The 21,210-nt window shown below is 43.3% G+C and overlaps 1 protein-coding gene across 1 annotated transcript in view; it reads right to left on the reverse strand.

Moving 5' to 3' along the window:
• PDGFRB (platelet derived growth factor receptor beta) overlaps positions 1-21,210 on the reverse strand; it is a 225,715-nt gene that overhangs the window by 105,911 nt on the left and 98,594 nt on the right. The window contains exon 3 of the mRNA XM_082255005.1: positions 2,779-2,835. Within this exon, the coding sequence (XP_082111131.1) occupies positions 2,779-2,800 (22 nt within the window). The 5' untranslated portion in view covers positions 2,801-2,835. The remainder of the gene's footprint in view (positions 1-2,778; positions 2,836-21,210) is intronic.

Genomic DNA, 21,210 nt, shown 5'->3' on the forward strand with positions numbered 1-21,210 from the left:
TAACTTGTACCGTATCACACATTGACACACAGGTATATTTGTGTTTCACTGCAGTTCCATTCATATACAGCATATGTTGAAGTGTATGTAAACCCTGACAACAAACTCTTATATACTCCTTTTTGGTCTAGTAAATACATTAATAAAGGCTTTGTTAAATCTATTAAAGAGTAGAGGTCCAGGGAGGCTCCTACTCCACACTCCTGGAAAATGTTGGTCAATAATGGTGTACTCCTTTTATAAAGCAACTTATACTTCTTGTGGGTTTCCCCAGACGTTTAACAAGGTGTGGGACATATGGCTTGACCCTCCCTCTAAAGCCCCATGATAAAATTTGGGTTTCCCTATAACTCCTTGGGTGACTGTCCTTTTCTATGGCTTTGAGTTGTAGTTGACTGAGATAAACTAGTAATCCCCAGGGTGGGCAGACAAGATGTATTAAAACAAATGAACAATCAGCGCAAACAATGAGACTCAATAAATTGGTATTGCAAGCTGAACACTAAGCTCAGAACAAATACAAAAAATTGAAAGACAGTGCAGCGCAATAAATAATGTGTCTATACCACATCAGACACCAATAGCAGTGATGCCCAAAAGTCCCTTGGTAAACAGGTAAAAGTCCAGTAACAAGTGGGAAAGAGGGTGTGAGAAACAGATCCACTTCAGGTTACAATCCTTTCACCCATAGGCAATACAATGCACTCACCTCACTGTAAGACCCCTGTATTACCAGCAGGTCATACACACTTTGATTCTACCAGAAGGAGAAGTCGAAGGTAAGTGTGGAAGGTGATCCTCAGCACTTCACCAGCTCACAGCCTTATAAGTAGCAATCCCCTGTGTATAAGGACCAATAGTTCCTCCCGTTTTCCCAGTGGAATGGCGTATCAACCAGCCATCAAATATAGAGATATGAAAATAAAAGCATCTAAGTGCGTACTGTATATAAAACTATCATTTCATTCAAAAAATTGTACTTACAGAAAGTTTTCTTGGTAACAAGCAGTATATCTCCGATCCGCTGTCGGCTCCACCAGAAAGCAGCGAGTGACGTCATTAACATGATGTCCTCCTCCCATACGCCTTACATCCTATGTCACCCCCACTGAAGAAGTCCCGTAGGACGTAACGCATACGGGAGGAGGAGCCTCACCATTAATGGCGTCTCCCGCGGCTTTCTCGTGGAGCAGACAGAAGATCGGAGCTATACGACTGTTACCTACTGCTTTTATTTTCATATACTGTATCTATATTTGATGACTGGTTGATACACCATTCCGCTGAAAATACGGGAGGCACTATTGGTCCTTATACACAGGGGATTGCTACTTATAGGACAGGATAAATCCCATTTTGTGTAGAGCTATATTGAAATACGGTTATTGGAGACTGTGCAGAAGTTCTCTATTTATTACTGTTCTTTGCTGCTTACTCTTCATACACTGCTGAGTGTATCTTAGAACGGTCATACATGGTTTGAATCTCGGACGGTTCAGTAAGAACCCCGCCAAGATCCGAACTGTTTATGGCGGGCTGAATGTACCAAGCTGTTCAATTGATCAACCTGGGTACAGCCAGCCTGCCGGATTTGCTTCCAATTATCGCAAGCGGCTGCTATAGCGCTAATGATAATCACCGTGGCAATGGCTGATTCCCCTGTCATTACGGACTGTGATAGAGGAATTGTGCAATTTTTTTTCACTAGTGCCCTTTTTTTTATCACAGTTGTAATCTTCATCTTTTCTTTTTTAATTTTTTGTATATTTTCTTGATTGGAATTATTAACACTTCCAGCACTTGGTCACTTTAGAAGGTGCACATATTATTTGTCTCATTTATGTGATATATTGGCAATTTATTGGTCTACCTTGTACATCATAATCATGTACTGATACATCACGTTTGTATATTATATTACATTTTGTAGTTCCTCTCCCTAGGCAGCGCCACTGACCCTTATACCCTTTCATGTACTTTACATATATGGTCTGCACTTCCCTGGCCATGGAACTCTGAGGGCCCATTTACATTTGTGCAGTGTGCTATGTCAACGTGCATTGTATTAGGAAAGACCAGTGAAATAAATGGACTTCCAATGCACCATGTTGTCCAAAATGTTTTGTTGCAAGGCACAGCAACACACTTCGCTGGGGTACTATAAAAAGGAATGGCACTGCAACGTGTCAAAGCATACAACATGCATTGCTGCAATGCGTACATGTAAATGGGCCCTAAAACTGATGGAGCAACATAGAACTGAATGAAAAGTCACATGACTAGCTCTCGCCAATCACAGAGCTCTTTTTGCTTCATTAGGGAAATTCTCCATTGGTTACACACCATGGCCAAAATGTTTTACTCAGATGGGCGGGGCAGCAGATAGCCATCTCTGGACTTCATTATAAGTTACCCTAAGGCCCCTTTCACACAGGCAGATCTGAACGGTCACCCCATGCATGTCTATGGGGCATCAGATGTCAGTGGAGACATGTCCGCTGACATCCGATCCGATCTGTCAAATCTGGACGGATGGAAGCCCTATTTTCCATCCGTCTGGTGGATGGGATCGGATGAAAACGGTCCATTCCCATCCCCCCTAGAGATGCATGGGGACCTGACAGCTGTGTTCCCGCACACAGCACGGAGAACAGCTGTCATTCTCCTGCTCAGCGGTGATCGGCGGATCTATCCCCCGCTGAGATAAACGTGTGTGAAAGAGCCCTTTTTTTTTTTTTTTTGACCCCAAAATATTGTTAATTTTTCTATAAATATTACCTGTAATTATATACAGATTCATCTTCCAAACCTCATACGGGGAGTCGCTTGAATATCCTGTGAAGACAAACACAGTTCTGTTAGTAATGCTGTATATAGTAAGTTAAATTGAGGATTTGTAATATTTAACAAGAAAAGCCCACTATATAGGATAAGAGCTCCCGCGCTATCAGGTGGTGGAAACCGTAGAGAGGTGTGGGACCAGGGCCATCTTAGGGAATGGGCACGCTGGGCAGTTGCCTGGGGGCCCCACTTGCCCAACGACCCAGCCCCAGCCAAGCATTAGTTCGGATTCCCGTGTGCATCCCACGGCCAAACTAGGCAGGTGGCAAGCGCCTGTCGGCCCTGCGCTGCTGTCAGGCCACTTGGGTCATGGAAGGGGGAGCCCACAACTGCAGGAATGCCTGTCTGCCTCCACGGGAACAGGCACACACAGGACAGTCGAGTCTGACTCCCGTCCGTGTGTGTGTTCACCGGACCCAGCCGAACTTAAAAGCTGTCATTAGCCTGACACTGCCGTACCAATAAATATCGCCTTATTCATAATTTGCATTTTTATTCTCATGGGTGATTGTGTAGGCAGGGCCCCAGTGCACTGCATTGCCCGGAGCCCTTTAATGCTCTTAAGATGGCACTATGTGGAACCTTAGCGCAGCACCTGTTATACTTAAGAAAAGCCCACTAACAAAGACTAGGCTCAATTGACAAAGCTAATTTAAATAAAGTGACAGTTATTTCCAACTAACTCCAATGAGTTTTCAAATTTACAGTTACAGAGGAAGAATAAAGTCATCTTTTGCAGGGGACTAAATACTCACTAAATACTAATTATGTCTATTGGGCATGGAACATGCTTTACTTGAACGATTCTCTGCTCCCGCTGGCTCCTCCGTGCCTCTAGCCTGGTCCCAGCATCCTCTTCTCCCCTGCACTCCAGACAGGGCTGGCCCAAGACATTGTGCTGCCTGGGTCCAGGAATGAAATGCTGCCCCCCCCCCCCCAAAAAAAAAAATCACGCTGACCAAAAGGCCCCCACATCCATTATTTTATTTAAATATAAAATGTAGAAAACATTATGTGTACTGTTATCTTCTTCCATAACTTACTACCGGACCGGTCCACCAAACACCCACTGTCTGACCTCAGTCCTCCTGTCATTCATGTGTCTGCCGCGGCCACTGCCCTAGAAGATCACGCCTGTGCTGCATGAGATGGAGTGCGCTGATGTCTGACGTCATTGTGCACACCACAATCACGCAAAAGATGTTCCCCAGAGGAGATGCTCCGCCTCATCAGTTTGCACTACGGGCGGCAGTATGAGATGGGGAAATACCGCCCGTAACGCGCTGCAAATGGATAACACACAAAACTGCTGGAAAAAAAAATGGAAGTTATTTTGCTGCCCCTCTCCAAGCGCTGCCTGGGTCCAATGGACCCAGCGGGACCCATGGTAGGGCCAGCCCTGACTCCAGAGATCGGATACCCTCAAATGTCATCAAGACCAATGCAGGGCTCATAGCCCTGCCCTAAACATGTGAACGCAGAGAACCGGTCCACTGCTGGAACATGGGGAAGCACCTTCTGTCAGGGGAGCATAGGATTTGGTAAGTAAAAGTGCTTTTACTGTCCCCTAGACATAAACAAGAAAGCTGCATGAGCATTGCAAGGGAGGATTTTTGCTTTTACTGGAGGTGGGCCTTACTACTTTGTAGGATTTACCTATTGTGTATATACAGTACATTGTATATAATGAATCCTTTCTGTACTCTGCAGTTTTAGGCTCCATTCACACTTTGCAATTTGGAATTACGAGCAGAATCGTCGCAATTTCACCCCCTCCGTGTCCAGGCCAATTTTAAGCTTTTAGCACTGACGCATTTTGAATAACTATTGCTAGATTATGCAACACTGTACCCATATGAAATGTATATCATTTTTTTTTAGACAGATAGAGCTTTCTTTTGGTGGTATTTAATCACCACTGGGGTTTTTTATTTTTTGCTAAACAAATTAAAAAAGACTGAATATTTTGAAAAAAAAAAAGTTTTTCTTAGTTTCTGTTTTTGCTAATTTTGCAAAAGTAATTTGTCTTCTTCACTTTTTTACAAAAAGTAATTTGTCTCCTTCACTGATGTGCGCTGATGAGGCTGCACTGATGGGCACTGATGAGGCTTCACTTATTTCCGGCACTGATGGGCAGTGATAGGTGGCACTGATAGGCACTGATAGGTGGCACTGATGGGCACTAATAGGCAGCACTGTTGAGGAGGTACTAATAAGGAGCACAGATGAGCACTGATGGGCACTGATAGGCAGCACTAATAGGCAGCACTGATTGGCACTGATAATCTGGTCAATGATGATCAGTGCCCTGATTATCAGTGTAAATGTCCCCTGTCACACTTGCCGGTTACCGGCTCTCCTCGCATTGATATGCAACGCTGATGGGCACTGATGAGCACTGATAGGTGGCACTGATAGTCAGCACTGATTGGCACTAATAATCGGGTCAATGATGGTAGGTGCCCTGATCATCAGTGTAAATGTCCCCTGTCACACTTGCCAGTTATCGGCTCTCCTCGCACTGATATGTGCCACTGATCGGGTCAATGATGGTAGGTGCCCTGGAATCCCAACCATGGCACTACCTGCATGGAGTTTTCATGTTCTCCCTGTGCTTACCTGGGTTTCCCCCCACACTCCAAATACATGCTGGTAGGTTAATTAGCTCCTCTCTAAATTAGTCCTTGTATGTGTACTGTATAAATGTGAGTTAGGGACCTTAGATTGTAAGCTCCTTGAGGGCAGGGACTAATATGAATGTAAAATATACTCTCACTGGCCACTTTATTTGGTACACCTTACTGGTACCAGGTTGGACCCCCTTTTACCTTCAGAACTGCCTTAATTCTTCATGGCATAGATTCAACAAGGTGTTGGAAATATTCCTCAGAGATTTTGGTCCATATTGACATGATAGCATTACGCAGTTGCTGCCGATTTGTCAGCAGCACATCCATGGTGCGAATCTCCTGTTCCACCACATCCCAAAGGTGCTCTATTGCATTGAGATGTGGTGACTGTGGAGGCCATTGGAGTACAGTGAACTCCATTGTCATGTTAAAGAAACCAGTGGTGAGATGATTTGAGCTTTGTGACATGGTGCCAGATTCTGCTGGAAGTAACCATCAGAAGATGAGTACACTGTAATCATAAAGGGATGGACATGGTCAGCAACAATACTCAGGTAGGCCATGGCATTTAATCAATGCTCAATGGTTAATAAGGGGCCCAAAGTGTGCCAGGAAAATACCCACCACACCATTGCACCACCACCACCAGCCTGAACCGTTGATTCAAGGCATGATGGATCCATGCTTGTTTGCACCAAATTCTTACTTCACCATCTGAATGTCGCAGCTAAAATTGAGACTCATCAAACCAGGCAATGTTTTTCCAATCTTCTATTGTATAATTTTGATGAGCTTGTGCGAATTGTAGCTCCAGTTTTCTGTTCTTAGCTGACAGGAGTGGCACTCGGTGTGATCTTCTGCTGCTATAGCCAATCTGCTTCAAGGTTGGATGTGTTGTGCATTCAGAGATGCTATTCTGCATACCCTGGTTGTAACCAGTGGATATTTGAGTTACTGTTGCCTTCCTATCATCTCGAACGTCTGCCCATTCCCCTCTGGCCTATGACATCAACAAGGTATTTTCATCCACACAACTGCGGCTAACTGGATATTTTCTCTTTTTCAGGCCATTCCCTTTAAACCCTAGAGATGGTTGTGTGTGAAAATCCCAGTAGATCAGCAGTTTTTTGAATACTCAGACCAGCTAGTCTGGCACCAACAACCATGTCACGTTCAAAGTTACTTAAATCCCCTTTCTTCCCATTCAGATGCTGTTTTAACTTCAGCAAGTCATCTTCACCACATCTAGCCTAAATGCATTAAGTTGCTGCTGTGTGATTGGCTGATTAGTAATTTGTGTACTTCATGCTTCAGACTGTATGAACCATGTGCTGTTAATATTCCTCTTGTAAAAATTTCAATAAAAACCGTTTTTGGAAAAAAAAAAAAAAAAGTAATGAGTGTTACCAAGCAATTGAACAGGTGTACCTAATAAAGTGACCGGTGAGTGTATAAGTAAAGGGCTGCATAAATTGACAGTGCTATATAAGGCTCCGTTCACATCTAGGCGTTTTGGGGCGTTTTTGGGGCGTTTTTCTGCTCTAGGATCAGCTCTCAAAACGCCCAACAAGACAAATCCTATTCATTTCAATGGCCCCTGTTCACATCTGAGCGTTTTGAGGCTGTATACAAAACGCCCAAAGCTCAAAAAAGTACATGAGCTTCTTTTTGGGCAGATTACAGGCGTTTTCCATTGATCTCTATTCAATCTAAAAACACCTGCACAAAAATCGCGGTAAAAATCGCGGTAAAATCGCGGTAAAAAAACGCCACAAAAATCGCGGTAAAATCGCGGTAAAAAACGCGCGAAAAACGCTACGCTCAGGTGTGAATGTAGCCTTAGTACCTGTAATAAATAAATAAAGCGAGATACTTGTTACTGGAACAGTGGACATACCAGGACAAATAGAAATGCTGAACGCCCTTGCAAGAACACAGCAATAATACCTTACAGTTGATTTAATCTTTGCAAAGCTGTGAAGGAAGACACGGCTCCAAGGCAACCTGTAGAGATCCCTGGCTGCTATGTGAGCCCGGGTGCCTACCTGGTCCGTGGCCAAAGGAGCATGTAGAAAGAAGAAGAGGCTGGCGGCACGGTAATAAAAGCAATTCTATATTTAAAATCCATAGGACCAACAGCATGACAAATACGGTACCTAGTCGTCAGCATAGTTACATAGTAGTTGAGGTTGAATAGTTTAACCTGTACAGGTGTGTGTGTGTGTGTGTCAGTGACGTATTCGTTTCCCATAACCCTGAATGTAGTGATCTTTGAGATGCATGTCCAAGAGTCTTTTAAAAGTAGCCATACTCCCCGCAGTTACCACCAATTGTGGAAGAGAGTTCCACATTTTTACCGCCCTTACAGTGAAGAACCCCTTACCCAGCTTAAGGTTAAACCGCCTCTCCTCTAATTTCATTGTGTGGCCACATTTCCGCTTACACACCTTGAGACTAAATAGTTTTTTTTTCCTATGCTGGGATCACCATTGAGGTATTTGTAAATCGCTATCATGTCCCCTCTCAGACGTCTCCTCTCCAAAGAGAATAAATTAAGTGCTTGTAATCGTTCCTCGTTATTAAGGTCCTCCGATCCCCTAATTAGCTTAGTTGCCCTTCTTTGGACTCTTTCCAGTTCCAGCACATCCCTTTTGAGGATTGGCGACCAGAACTGGACAGAGTACTCTGGATGTGGATGGACCAGAGTTTTATAAAGTGGTAGGATTATAGATTTATCTCTGGAATATATCCCCTTCCTTATGCATGCTAATATTCTGCCGATTTAGGTAGCTGCAGCTTGACATTGCATGCTATTGCTTAGTCTATCTTTCACTAGGACCCCCAAACCCTTCTCCATCCTGGATTCCCCAGAGGTTCCCACCCTAGAGTATATTTTGCGTCTATGCAGACGCGTTTCACACGCCCGTGCTTAATAAGGGCTTTGATTTTAACCCTTCCCCACCCTATCCAAACCTAAATAAAAGTTGAGGGTTTGTTTTCATTTTTAGCTTAATTTTAAAGTAAAACTATAAACATGTTGGTTCATTTTATCATACATATATATATTTTTTTTGATTAACAAGTTGATAAACGGATATGTTTTATTATTTTTTTCATTATTTGCCCAATGTGCTGCCCCCACTAAACCTGTTGTGCTAGGTACTGGTCTACAACTGCCATTTTTCTCAATAAAGTCCCAGTAACAAGGGTTTGCTGGCTGTGTTCAGCGAATGTTATCAGGTCCTCACCATAAAACAGTATTCTGTTTTTTTTCCAGAGTTCTTCCAGTTATTGATTATATTTTATGGCTCTTGGTTTTGTCTATTCAATAGCTGCCAGCTCATTAATACTATAATACAAAACAGTAGTAAAATATTTGCTACGTCTCGTGAAATGTTAACTCATTTTGTAACCATGACATTTAGCCCCTCACTTCCCCTAATCGCTCCGTCCTTTTTTTGTCCCTGGACTTATAAGGTTCTGTTTTTTCTGTTCATGTTTTTTTTACTGTAGATCTCTATAAATTTGCACAGTATGTATTTCTTCCTCTTAGACCTTGTGCAGGGCACATTCCTTTTGTGAATGTTTCGTGTAACACAATGGCCTGTTTTCATGTCTTTACCTTTCAGTTCTTTCCACATTAAACTTTTTTTTCTGTACATAATAATCCCTTTGGTTCATTTCACAGATATTTGAGCAGCAAGAGCGAATACAGAAGAGGAAAGAATATTAAACAGTTACAGAAAGGGAACAACACATGGTACTTGGTCATTGAAGGCCCTGACTGTAGAGCAGTAGATAATACAAGAATTAGTTCTAGAAAAACAGCTAGACGGTTTATTCTGTACAGCTTGGAGGACTCTTAGTATAAACAATATATTGTTCCCCAAACATTACTAATGATGGCAATACTGCTATGGGGGCTTCAATAAGAACACCAGGCATTGAAACATTGGTCTTTCAGCTCACGCATTGGCAGGAAACCCAGTCGTCCTAGTTGGCGATGAACTCTCTACTAAAGGAACTGTGCAGAAAATATTACATATTTGCAAGTGTTTCTGCAGCAATCCTAGATGATCATAAAAAAATAAGACATGCAGCGCTACCTATGTGGAATATTAGACTGGTTTTATTTGATTAAAAATGATGTCGACACACACCTGCGATGAATCCCTACTTCAACCTATTTAGTTGTATTTTAAACAATAAATAGCATATGAAAAGAATGGAAGCGTAATACAACGTAACCACAATAAATTCTGTCATGAAAAACTATTAGGAATGATGGTGGCACCCTCCTAGGAGAGATGCCAACTGCAACCTATGTGACTACAAACCAAACATAAGTGTTGTAGTCACGTAGGTTGCAGTTGGCATCTCTCCTAGGAGGGTGCCACCATCTTTCCTAATAGTTTTTCATCACAGCATTTATAGTGGTTATGCTGTGTTACATTTTCATTTTTTTCATATGCTATTTATTGTTTTGAGACCCCTGAGGAAGTCAAGTGACTGTGACGACACGCGTTGGCTGAAGCCGGGTGACGTTGTCGAAACTGGAATTGACGCAGGTGCCTCTGAACCCCTTTTTTGCCCTCCTATCCCTGGTTTGTCGTTTTGGATTTTATGGATTTTCAATAAAAGGTTTTTATCATTTACTATCACTCTCAAGTTGGTGTGCGGTTGCCTTCTTCTGATTGTGCCTCTGAACCCCGCTGTCATTACTAGCTGATCGTTTTTAACTTTGATGTAAGTGCTGAAAATTTTACTTACTACACCTTGAGGATGCATTTTGTTGCATGTGCTTATATGCAGATGCGGGACAGCAGATTTAAAGGGCCATACACCAGAATGCGTGAAGCAGCCCAGGATACTTAGGAGTGCATTGGAGGAGGAATACAGAGGTGCCCCAGAGTGGGGAAAAGCGTGATTTGACCTGGGCATGACAGGTCAATTGTGGAAGTGAGCACATTATTAAATGGTGGTGGGAGACACTGAATTTATTATAAAAGTGAGGGTTGTTTAAACGCTATGAACTACTGTATATCACTCATTTGGATTATTAAGGACACTTGAAGAGTTACACATCATTTATTTTTTACTATTTTTCTATATCAATATTTTCTATATCAATATTTTGTATACTTTGAATTGAATGTGAACAGTGCATCACGGTAAATTGTGGAGTACATCTGTAGGAACACTAAGGAAACGATTGATGGTGTATGCTATATGTTTATCTCTACTACCCTGTTTCCCTGAAAGTAAGACATCCCCCGAAAATAAGACCTACTTACAGTTTTGCCTCTCGCTGAAATATAAGACATCCCTCCGAACATAAGGTCTCCCCGATAGTACGGCCCCCTGATGCTCCTGTAACTCTGGACTCTGGACCATAGCGGCAGGAGCTGCCGCGCAGCTCACTGTTGGCCGCAGCGCAGCCAGAGCAGACAGGAAGTGCGAGGTCTCTCTTAATCAGAGAGCCCGCGCCGCCGCCAGGACAAGCTGCTGCCTTCTGCTCGCTCTGTCCTGATGGAGTCTGGCTGACTCACAATTAGACAGTGAGTCGTGCGGGGCAGAAGTCGGACACATTGTGTGGACACACAGGGGTGACTGAGGTAGGGGGGAAATGTCTGATAAAGGGGTGGGGTGGATGTCTGATAAAGGTGTCCACTGGCACAGGGGTGGGGGGAGTGATTTTGATTTTTGATCAACAGATATTTTTTGCATGTATCATTTAAAAATTTGATTAAAGCAGTATTAAAACCCTAAAAAAATGCAAGATTCTTTGATAACCCTGATGGCTTCTTCTGCCATAAATGCTTCCTCCTGCCTGTCAACGGTATTTTATGGCATCTACTCTATGCCATGATAATGTGACTCCCGTGCGCATGCACAGGATTGATGTCATCATGACTTGGTCATTCAAGCAGCCAAACGGAGTGAACCAGGAAGAAGGAAATTGGTGAAGATGGAGGTGACCCTGCACTGATAGCACAGTGCTGGAGGTCTTTCTTTGGCAGGTAAGTCTACTAGAATGTGCTAGTATGCAGTGTATTCTAGCACAATATGGCATAAAGCTACAGGGGGTCCAGATGAAAAAATAAATAAATAAACAAGTTTACTAGTGATTTAACCTGCATGCCTGCCTTACAATATGAAATGTAAATTAATGTTGTACTAAGGCTGTGATTTCCAATTATGCTGAAAAAATTGATTGAGTGCTGTGGGCAGTGATAACTCAAATTACACGCTAGAAAAAATAGATTAAAATCATAATTATCATTACTGGATGTAGTTGTCGTTGTCTGATGGCATGTCCCCCTCTATGAATGATTGTGCTGTCATGGCCTTTAAGGGAATAGGCATAATTATGATCCGGTGGAAGAAGGCAGAGGGTATGTAGAAGAGTGAGAAGAAGCTCATAAACACTGTGGCTGCAAGCAATAGCTAGCAATGAAAAATAATTATCTGAGGAGGTTTTCAGAATTAAATGATTATCATTGTAATTCAATTAATTAAATTCTAAATTGAAGGACTATTTAAGTCTCAATGCCTATCCTAAAAAAAAAAAAAAAAAAAATTATAAGTAGAGGAATTGACCCTGAATTACTAAAAGAGTTCACTTTAATAATAATTCATTTTCACTTTGCGAATTTAATTATCTTAATAAATGAAATGAAACAAAGGGAAACTTGACTTTGCAAAAGAATACCAAATCATATGCAAGGAAAGGAAAAAAAAAAAAAGTACTTTTGCTCAGAGTTGATTGGATGATACTTACCAAATTTACTTTGCAAGGAGAGAATTCACTTAGCTTAGGGGATGAGGTGACATGCTGGTTTAAATCATCTGATTCTGTACAAGCAAAAAAAAATCTTTTATCTTTCCCTAATGATAGGTTGTTCTTTACAAAGTGCATTTTAACTTATATATAAAAATTGAATTTACAAAGTGAAAATTCGCTTTAAAAATAAACATGCTGCGCTACTCCTTCAGTAAATCAACCCCAATGCATATAAAGTTAATTTCTTTCTTAATGTAAAAGTGGAGTAATTTTGGCAAAATGTATTTTTCCATGAATTTACCATTTTCGGTGTCAGTGAAATGGAACAGGCGGAATTTGCTCACACCTTTGATAACGTCAGCTCTGACGAAACGCGTTGGATCACATTGAGCTGACGTCACCCTCTACGTTCCAGGAAGGATGGGCGGATTAGCCGACCGGCCAGCGGCTTGTTTGAAGCTCAATACTCTGCATGATCTCGTGAGTGTATTTCTTTTACTTAATAAATATATCTGTTGGTTTTACACTATGGAGCTCTCATCTTTTATTGCATGATGGTGGCTAATCTATGGTGACCATGCCAATGATTTGAGCTGATTTGGGGCTAACATCGTGGGGATATCAGGTTGTCCCTTGGATACATGTGAAGTTGAGGTGATTCTCCTGCGGTATTTACAGGCGCATTTTACACCAGTTTCTGGTAAGCAGATTTTATACTGGTGGTGGATCTACACTGATGGTGGATTTCTTTCATTTCTACATGCACTTTTATTAATTTTGGTGGACTAACACTGGAGGTGGACTTTCTTATATTTCCAGTTTGGATCTACAATAGAGACTTCAATATATTATATTTTTCACTTGGCTATTTGTCAACCACATATATATATATGGTTGTGATACCCATGATCTATGCTAGATCACTCATACTTATTTGTTCATTATTTTGCCATTTATGATTAATATCATACACACATTCACATAGCGCGACTTATTTATAATATTGGATTTTGATGACCACCAGCTCAACTCCAGCTAAAACTTTTTCGATTTTAGGAAAGAGGGGGAACAAGTTAGAACCTCTGTCAGGCTTTTATTGTGTCTAGTGATTTTGACAGGGCAAAAGTCAAGGAAATGGCTTTCCTCATCTGACCTCCAAGCTTGCACATCTGATCAAGAAAAGCCACATCATCTGTCACAGACCCCAAAGTGACGCTCTCATTCAAGTCCTAAGTCCTCTGTCTTCACGAGCTATGTCCACTGAAGAATGCCCAGCAACTGGCAGACTTGCAGGAGTGTCAGAGGGCTGGTCCCACACTGCATTCTGTGGTTCCTTCCATCCTGAATCTTGTACCTTAATGTGTGCATGCCGGGCTTTTTTTAGCGGGAACGTGGGGGAACGCAGTTACGGCACCTCTAGCACTGAATGTATTTTATGGTAAGGTGTGCTGGAGGGTCTATTGATGTTGGCTGCTGGGGGGATCTATTGCCACTGATGAGGATCTATTTTTGTGGGGATCTACTGTTGCTGGGTAGGTCTATTTTTGTCGGCTGGGGGGGGGGGTCTTATGTTGCTGGGGGGGTCAATTGTTGCCAGGAGGGTTTTACTGCTGGAGTAGAGGGAGGGGTCTGTTGTTGCTGACTTCTGGGAGATCTGTTGTTGCTGCTGAGACTCTATAGTTGCTAGGGTGGTATTTTGTTGCACGGGGGAGGTCTGTTGCTGTGTGGGGGATCTATTGTTGTTGTGGTGGGTCCATTGTTGCTGCGATGGGATCTATCAAATTCCCTACAAATTACTTAGTAGCACAAAATGATACTTGGTTCTGTATTCTCTAAAAGGGGTGGTGCTGGGAGGTGGGAGGGGGTTGAGCCAAGATAAAGTGCTCAGAGGTGGGTAGGGGGCGGAGACAAAGACCCACTCAGAAGGGGGAAGTTCCTGCACCTATCTTCTGAGAAAAAAAGCTCTGTGTGCATGTATTGTTGTACTGTAGGTTTGATGCTCCATCAGTGATTAGACGTCAATAAGTCTTCTTTATCACTGTACTATTTTCTAGCATGTATGTACACGGGGTGGACTGTTATACATGTCAAGATACAGAAATGATCAACACAACCCATTTGAGACTGTCCAATATACTTTTGGTATAAAGCTGCATATTTTATCAAGGCCACCAGTCAAATGTTGGGAGGTATGTGTTTATGTGAGATAGGGACCTTAGATGCTAAGCTCCCTGAGGGCAGGGGCTGTTTGAATGTACAGCATGTGCATTTTTTCCATATATAAAAATGTGCACTCAGCTAGGGTTGGTCATTTTCAGAACCTCATCAGCAGAGATGTATAGTAACTAAGTAGAACTACTTCACTACTGTACTTAAGTACCGAAAGGCGGTATCTGTACTTTCCTGGAGTAGAATTTTTTTCTCCTACTTCCACTTTTACTTCACTACATTTTTTCGATGATTTCAATACTTCTACTGCGATATTTTTTTTTGTGTGCTGCAGAACAGTAGATGGCCGGTTTCATGAAGCTCAAAACATGTGTATTATCAGCGCATACGAAAATAAATGCTACTGTACATATAAATAAAAGCTGCATTTGAAATAATAAAAAACAATATGATGTTCAAACTTTTGACTTCTTTCTTTAATAACTACATAACACAGTACTTGTACTTTTACTTTTAGTAGCCTTTTTTTTTTTCAAAACTACTGGTACTTTTACTTTCAGTACTTGAGTAGCAACATTTTTTAAAAAAACTACTTGCAATACTTAAGTACAAAAAAATGTGGAATACTTTAGTACTTCTACTCAAGTCACTTTTTGATCGAGCACTTCCACTTCTACTCAAGTCACTTTTCGATCGAGCACTTGTACTTTTACTCAAGTATGGGTTTCGAGTACTTTATACAACTCTGCTCATCAGACACATCTTTGTACCATCCACTCGGTTCTGGTGTTTCATCATTAAATGATAATGGGTAGTAAGTAGTGTTGAGCGAACACGGACTGTATTATTCGTGTTCGTACCGAATAATTGGATTTTTTGTACCCGAACACGGACACGGACACTTTACTGTATGTTCGGGTAAAAATCCGTGTTCGGTCGTTTTATTTCCGGGTTTTGCATGCTTTGGCGCTCTTTTCATGGCGGGCTTTCAACAGCCAATCAACAATCGTTTAACTGGTGTGCCTTAAGCCATCCCAGCCATGCCTGCAAATGTCTCAGTAGCTGTGATTGGCCGTCTGAAGCATGTGACCAAGTCTTTATAAGTTCGAGGCAGCCGCAGCGGCGTCATTATGCTGCTTAGATTCAGGGACAGAGCACACATCAACGTGCTGGCTGCTGATTAGGGAAAGATAGGCAGGAAAAAACCATTTGTGTCCGGATAGAATTGAGGGACAGGTCGGAGTGTTTAGGCAGGGCGAGTTGTAGGCATTTTAGGGATAGAGTCTGCTGAATTATATAGGGTCAGTGTCTTCTACAAACTACAATCGATATTGCTGTGTGGGGGGTGGGGTCTGCACTCAATCCTGATCTACGATCTCTTCTCAATCCTGTTAGGGACAGAGTCTGCTGAATTTTAGGGAAACTGTGTTCTACAAACTACAATCGATATTGCTGTGTGGTGTGGGATTGGAGATAGGCAGGTGTCAGTGATCCACATCCATTTTTCTGTGTGTGAGCTGCAGTGAACACAATCTTTTTGGGCTGCAGTGAACACAATCTTTTTGGGCTGCAGTGAACACAATCTTTTTGGGCTGCAGTGAACACAATCTTTTTGGGCTGCAGTGAACACAATCTTTTTGGGCTGCAGTGAACACAATCTTTTTGGGCTGCAGTGAACACAATCTTTTTGGGGTGCAGTGAACAAAATCTTTTTGGGGTGCAGTGAACACAATCCTTTTTGGTGTGCAGTGAACACAATCTTTGTGGGGTGCAGTGAACAAAATCCTTTGTGGGGTGCAGTGAACACAATCTTTTTGGGGTGCAGTGAACAAAATCCTTTTTGGGGTGCAGTGAACAACATCCTTTTTGGGGTGCAGTGAACACAATCTTTTTGGGGTGCAGTGAACAAAATCCTTTGTGGGGTGCAGTGAACACAATCTTTTTGGGGTGCAGTGAACACAATCTTTTTGGGGTGGAGTGAACAACATCCTTTTTGGGGTGCAGTGAACAAAATCCTTTTTGGGGTGCAGTGAACAAAATCATTTTTGGGGTGCAGTGAACACAATCTTTTTGGGGTGCAGTGAACACAATCTTTGTGGGGTGCAGTGAACACAATCTTTTTGGGGTGGAGTGAACAACATCCTTTTTGGGGTGCAGTGAACAACATCCTTTTTGGGGTGCAGTGAACACAATCTTTGTGGGGTACAGTGAACAGAATCTTTGTGGGGTGCAGTGAACACAATCTTTGGGGGGTACAGTGAACACAATCTTTGTGAGGTGCAGTGAACACAATCTTTGTGGGGTGCAGTGAACACAATCATTGTGGGGTGCAGTGAACTCAATCTTTGTGGGGTACAGTGAACACAATCTCATACTGAAGGTTTGAGGGTGCTGCCTGTTCCATACTCCCCCTACTCCTCATCTAGCCTTTTAGGGGTACAAACAATAGTAATTGGGGCCTAGTGTGGTTGTGTACGTGTGATATACATACACTTTTTTGGGATCATATTTTCTATTCCGCTATTTAATCAAAAACCTTTGGGGATCAGTTAAATTGGGGGATAGTCTGTGTTGGTACGTGTGAGAGAGATCCACCTTTCCAAGTTGTTGGGGTTCATCTCATACTTCTGAAGGTTTGAGGGTGCTGCCTGTTCCATACTCCCCCTACTCCTAGCCTTTTAGGGGTACAAACAATAGTAATTGGGGCCTAGTGTGGTTGTGTACGTGTGATATACATACACTTTTTTGGGATCATATTTTCTATTCCGCTATTTAATCAAAAACCTCTGGGGATCAGTTAAATTGGGGGATAGTCTGTGTTGGTACGTGTGAGAGAGATCCACCTTTCCAAGTTGTTGGGGTTCATCTCATACTTCTGAAGGTTTGAGGGTGCTGCCTGTTCCATACTCCCCCTACTCCTAGCCTTTTAGGGGTACAAACAATAGTAATTGGGGCCTAGTGTGGTTGTGTACGTGTGATATACATACACTTTTTTGGGATCATATTTTCTATTCCGCTATTTAATCAAAAACCTCTGGGGATCAGTTAAATTGGGGGATAGTCTGTGTTGGTACGTGTGAGAGAGATCCACCTTTCCAAGTTGTTGGGGTTCATCTCATACTTCTGAAGGTTTGAGGGTGCTGCCTGTTCCATACTCCCCCTACTCCTAGCCTTTTAGGGGTACAAACAATAGTAATTGGGGCCTAGTGTGGTTGTGTACGTGTGATATACATACACTTTTTTGGGATCATATTTTCTATTCCGCTATTTAATCAAAAACCTTTGGGGATCAGTTAAATTGGGGGATAGTCTGTGTTGGTACGTGTGAGAGAGATCCACCTTTCCAAGTTGTTGAGGTTCATCTCATACTTCTGAAGGTTTGAGGGTGCTGCCTGTTCCATACTCCCCCTACTCCTAGCCTTTTAGGGGTACAAACAATAGTAATTGGGGCCTAGTGTGGTTGTGTACGTGTGATATACATACACTTTTTTGGGATCATATTTTCTATTCCGCTATTTAATCAAAAACCTTTGGGGATCAGTTAAATTGGGGGATAGTCTGTGTTGGTACGTGTGAGAGAGATCCACCTTTCCAAGTTGTTGGGGTTCATCTCATACTTCTGAAGGTTTGAGGGTGCTGCCTGTTACATACTCCCCCTACTCCTAGCCTTTTAGGGGTACAAACAATAGTAATTGGGGCCTAGTGTGGTTGTGTACGTGTGATATACATACACTTTTTTGGGATCATATTTTCTATTCCGCTATTTAATCAAAAACCTTTGGGGATCAGTTAAATTGGGGGATAGTCTGTGTTGGTACGTGTGAGAGAGATCCACCTTTCCAAGTTGTTGGGGTTCATCTCATACTTCTGAAGGTTTGAGGGTGCTGCCTGTTCCATACTCCCCCTACTCCTAGCCTTTTAGGGGTACAAACAATAGTAATTGGGGCCTAGTGTGGTTGTGTACGTGCGAGATACATACACTTTTTTTGATCATATTTCCTATTCCGCTATTCAATAAAAACCTTTGAGGATCAATTGAATTGCGGGATAGTCTGTGTCGGTACGTGTGAGAGAGATCCACCTTTCCAAGTTGTTGGGGTTCATCTCATACTTCTGAAGGTTTGAGGGTGCTGCCTGTTCCATACCCCCCCTACTCCTCATCTAGCCTTTTAGGGGTACAAACAATAGTAATTGGGGCCTAGTGTGGTTGTGTACGTGCGAGATACATACACTTTTTTTGATCATATTTCCTATTCCGCTATTCAATAAAAACCTTTGAGGATCAATTGAATTGCGGGATAGTCTGTGTCGGTACGTGTGAGAGAGATCCACCTTTCCAAGTTGTTGGGGTTCATCTCATACTTCTGAAGGTTTGAGGGTGCTGCCTGTTCCATACCCCCCCTACTCCTCATCTAGCCTTTTAGGGGTACAAACAATAGTAATTGGGGCCTAGTGTGGTTGTGTACGTGCGAGATACATACACTTTTTTTGATCATATTTCCTATTCCGCTATTCAATAAAAACCTTTGAGGATCAATTGAATTGCGGGATAGTCTGTGTCGGTACGTGTGAGAGAGATCCACCTTTCCAAGTTGTTGGGGTTCATCTCATACTTCTGAAGGTTTGAGGGTGCTGCCTGTTCCATACCCCCCCTACTCCTCATCTAGCCTTTTAGGGGTACAAACAATAGTAATTGGGGCCTAGTGTGGTTGTGTACGTGCGAGATACATACACTTTTTTTGATCATATTTCCTATTCCGCTATTCAATAAAAACCTTTGAGGATCAATTGAATTGCGGGATAGTCTGTGTCGGTACGTGTGAGAGAGATCCACCTTTCCAAGTTGTTGGGGTTCATCTCATACTTCTGAAGGTTTGAGGGTGCTGCCTGTTCCATACCCCCCCTACTCCTCATCTAGCCTTTTAGGGGTACAAACAATAGTAATTGGGGCCTAGTGTGGTTGTGTACGTGCGAGATACATACACTTTTTTTGATCATATTTCCTATTCCGCTATTCAATAAAAACCTTTGAGGATCAATTGAATTGCGGGATAGTCTGTGTCGGTACGTGTGAGAGAGATCCACCTTTCCAAGTTGTTGGGGTTCATCTCATACTTCTGAAGGTTTGAGGGTGCTGCCTGTTCCATACTCCCCCTACTCCTCATCTAGCCTTTTAGGGGTACAAACAATAGTAATTGGGGCCTAGTGTGGTTGTGTACGTGTGATATACATACACTTTTTTTGGATCATATTTTCTATTCCGCTATTTAATTTAACTGGGCCTCCATGCGAGACCTGTGTGCCTTGTTGCGCTGTTTTGAGTACTCCACCAACATGGCCAGTGGCAATGACGCCGTTCTCAGCTTAACTATCCCACTTCTATGCCTCCTTGAAAAAACAATTCGGGCGATGATGGAAGAGGATGTGGCACAGGATGAGGAGGAGGAGGAGGATGAAGAGGTAACATTTCCAAGGCTTTCAGGGCAGTCATTCGCAAGGGGCTCCGAGGGTGGGTTCCTGCACACGCAAACGCCAGGGACGCAATTGTCCAGCAGGGGCACAGTTCTGGAGGATGAGGAGGATGAGGAGGAGGAGGAGCTGGAGGAGGAGATGGAACCATGTTCACAGCAGGGTGGCACCCAGGCCAGCTCATGGCCATCACTGGTGCGTGGCTGGGGGGATACAGAGGACACGGACCATACACCTCCCACAGAGGACAGCCTTTCGTTGCCTCTGGGCAGCCTGGCACACATGAGCGATTACATGCTGCAGTGTCTCCACAACGACCGCCGAGTTGCCCACATTCTAACTTGTGCTGATTACTGGGTGGCCACGCTGCTGGATCCCCGTTACAAGGACAACGTACCGTCCTTAATTCACTCACTGGAGCGCGATCGCAAGATGCGCGAGTACAAGCGCACGCTGGTAGACGCCATGCTGCTGGCATTCCCATCTGACAGCGGGGCCACAGTGGAAGCACAAGGCAGAGGAGGAGGAGGAGGAGGTCGCCAACGCAACCAGGGCACCGCCAGCACCTCAGAAGGCAGGGTTAGCATGGCCGAAATGTGGAAAAGCTTTGTCAGCACGCCACAACAAACAGCAGCACCAGCAGCTCAGATGGAACGTCTTAGCAGGAGGCAGCATTTTACCAACATGGTGGAGCAGTATGTGTGCACACGCCTACATGTAGTGAATGACGGGTCTGCCCCCTTCAACTTCTGGGTCTCCAAATTGGGCACATGGCCTGAGCTTGCCCTTTACGCCTTGGAGGTGCTGGCGTGCCCTGCAGCCAGTGTATTATCTGAACGGGTATTTAGCACGGCTGGGGGCGTTATAACAGACAAGCGCAGCCGCCTGTCCAGAGACAATGTGGACAAGCTCACGTTCATTAAAATGAACCAGGCATGGATCCCACGGGACTTTTCCGTACCTTATGCAGAATAGCAATGGATACCGACCTTACCCACCCATTGTTCCATTTTTGCTCTTTCTCACTCTTTTGGGGTGTACCCTCATTTAAAATTTGTGAAAAGAAGCAGTGTTGGCTACCTCGTCCTCCTCCTCAGGGCCAGATTAATGTAGGGGCTATTGGAGCTGCAGCTCCAGGCCCCTACCTTTTATATAGGCCCCGGGTTGGCCATATTCACTGTTACCGCTCTTCTGTCACTTGTAAACACAGAAGTCTGGCTTCTATGCTCGCTTCCCCAGGCAGCACCCTCAGAACCTCCCCACACAGCGTGAAGGCCGGACAAGGAGGGACAGTTGGCGATGCATGGATGTGTTTAT

Source organism: Pelophylax lessonae (assembly GCF_965119305.1).
Source record: "Pelophylax lessonae genome assembly, chromosome: 4".
NCBI lineage: Eukaryota > Metazoa > Chordata > Amphibia > Anura > Ranidae > Pelophylax > Pelophylax lessonae.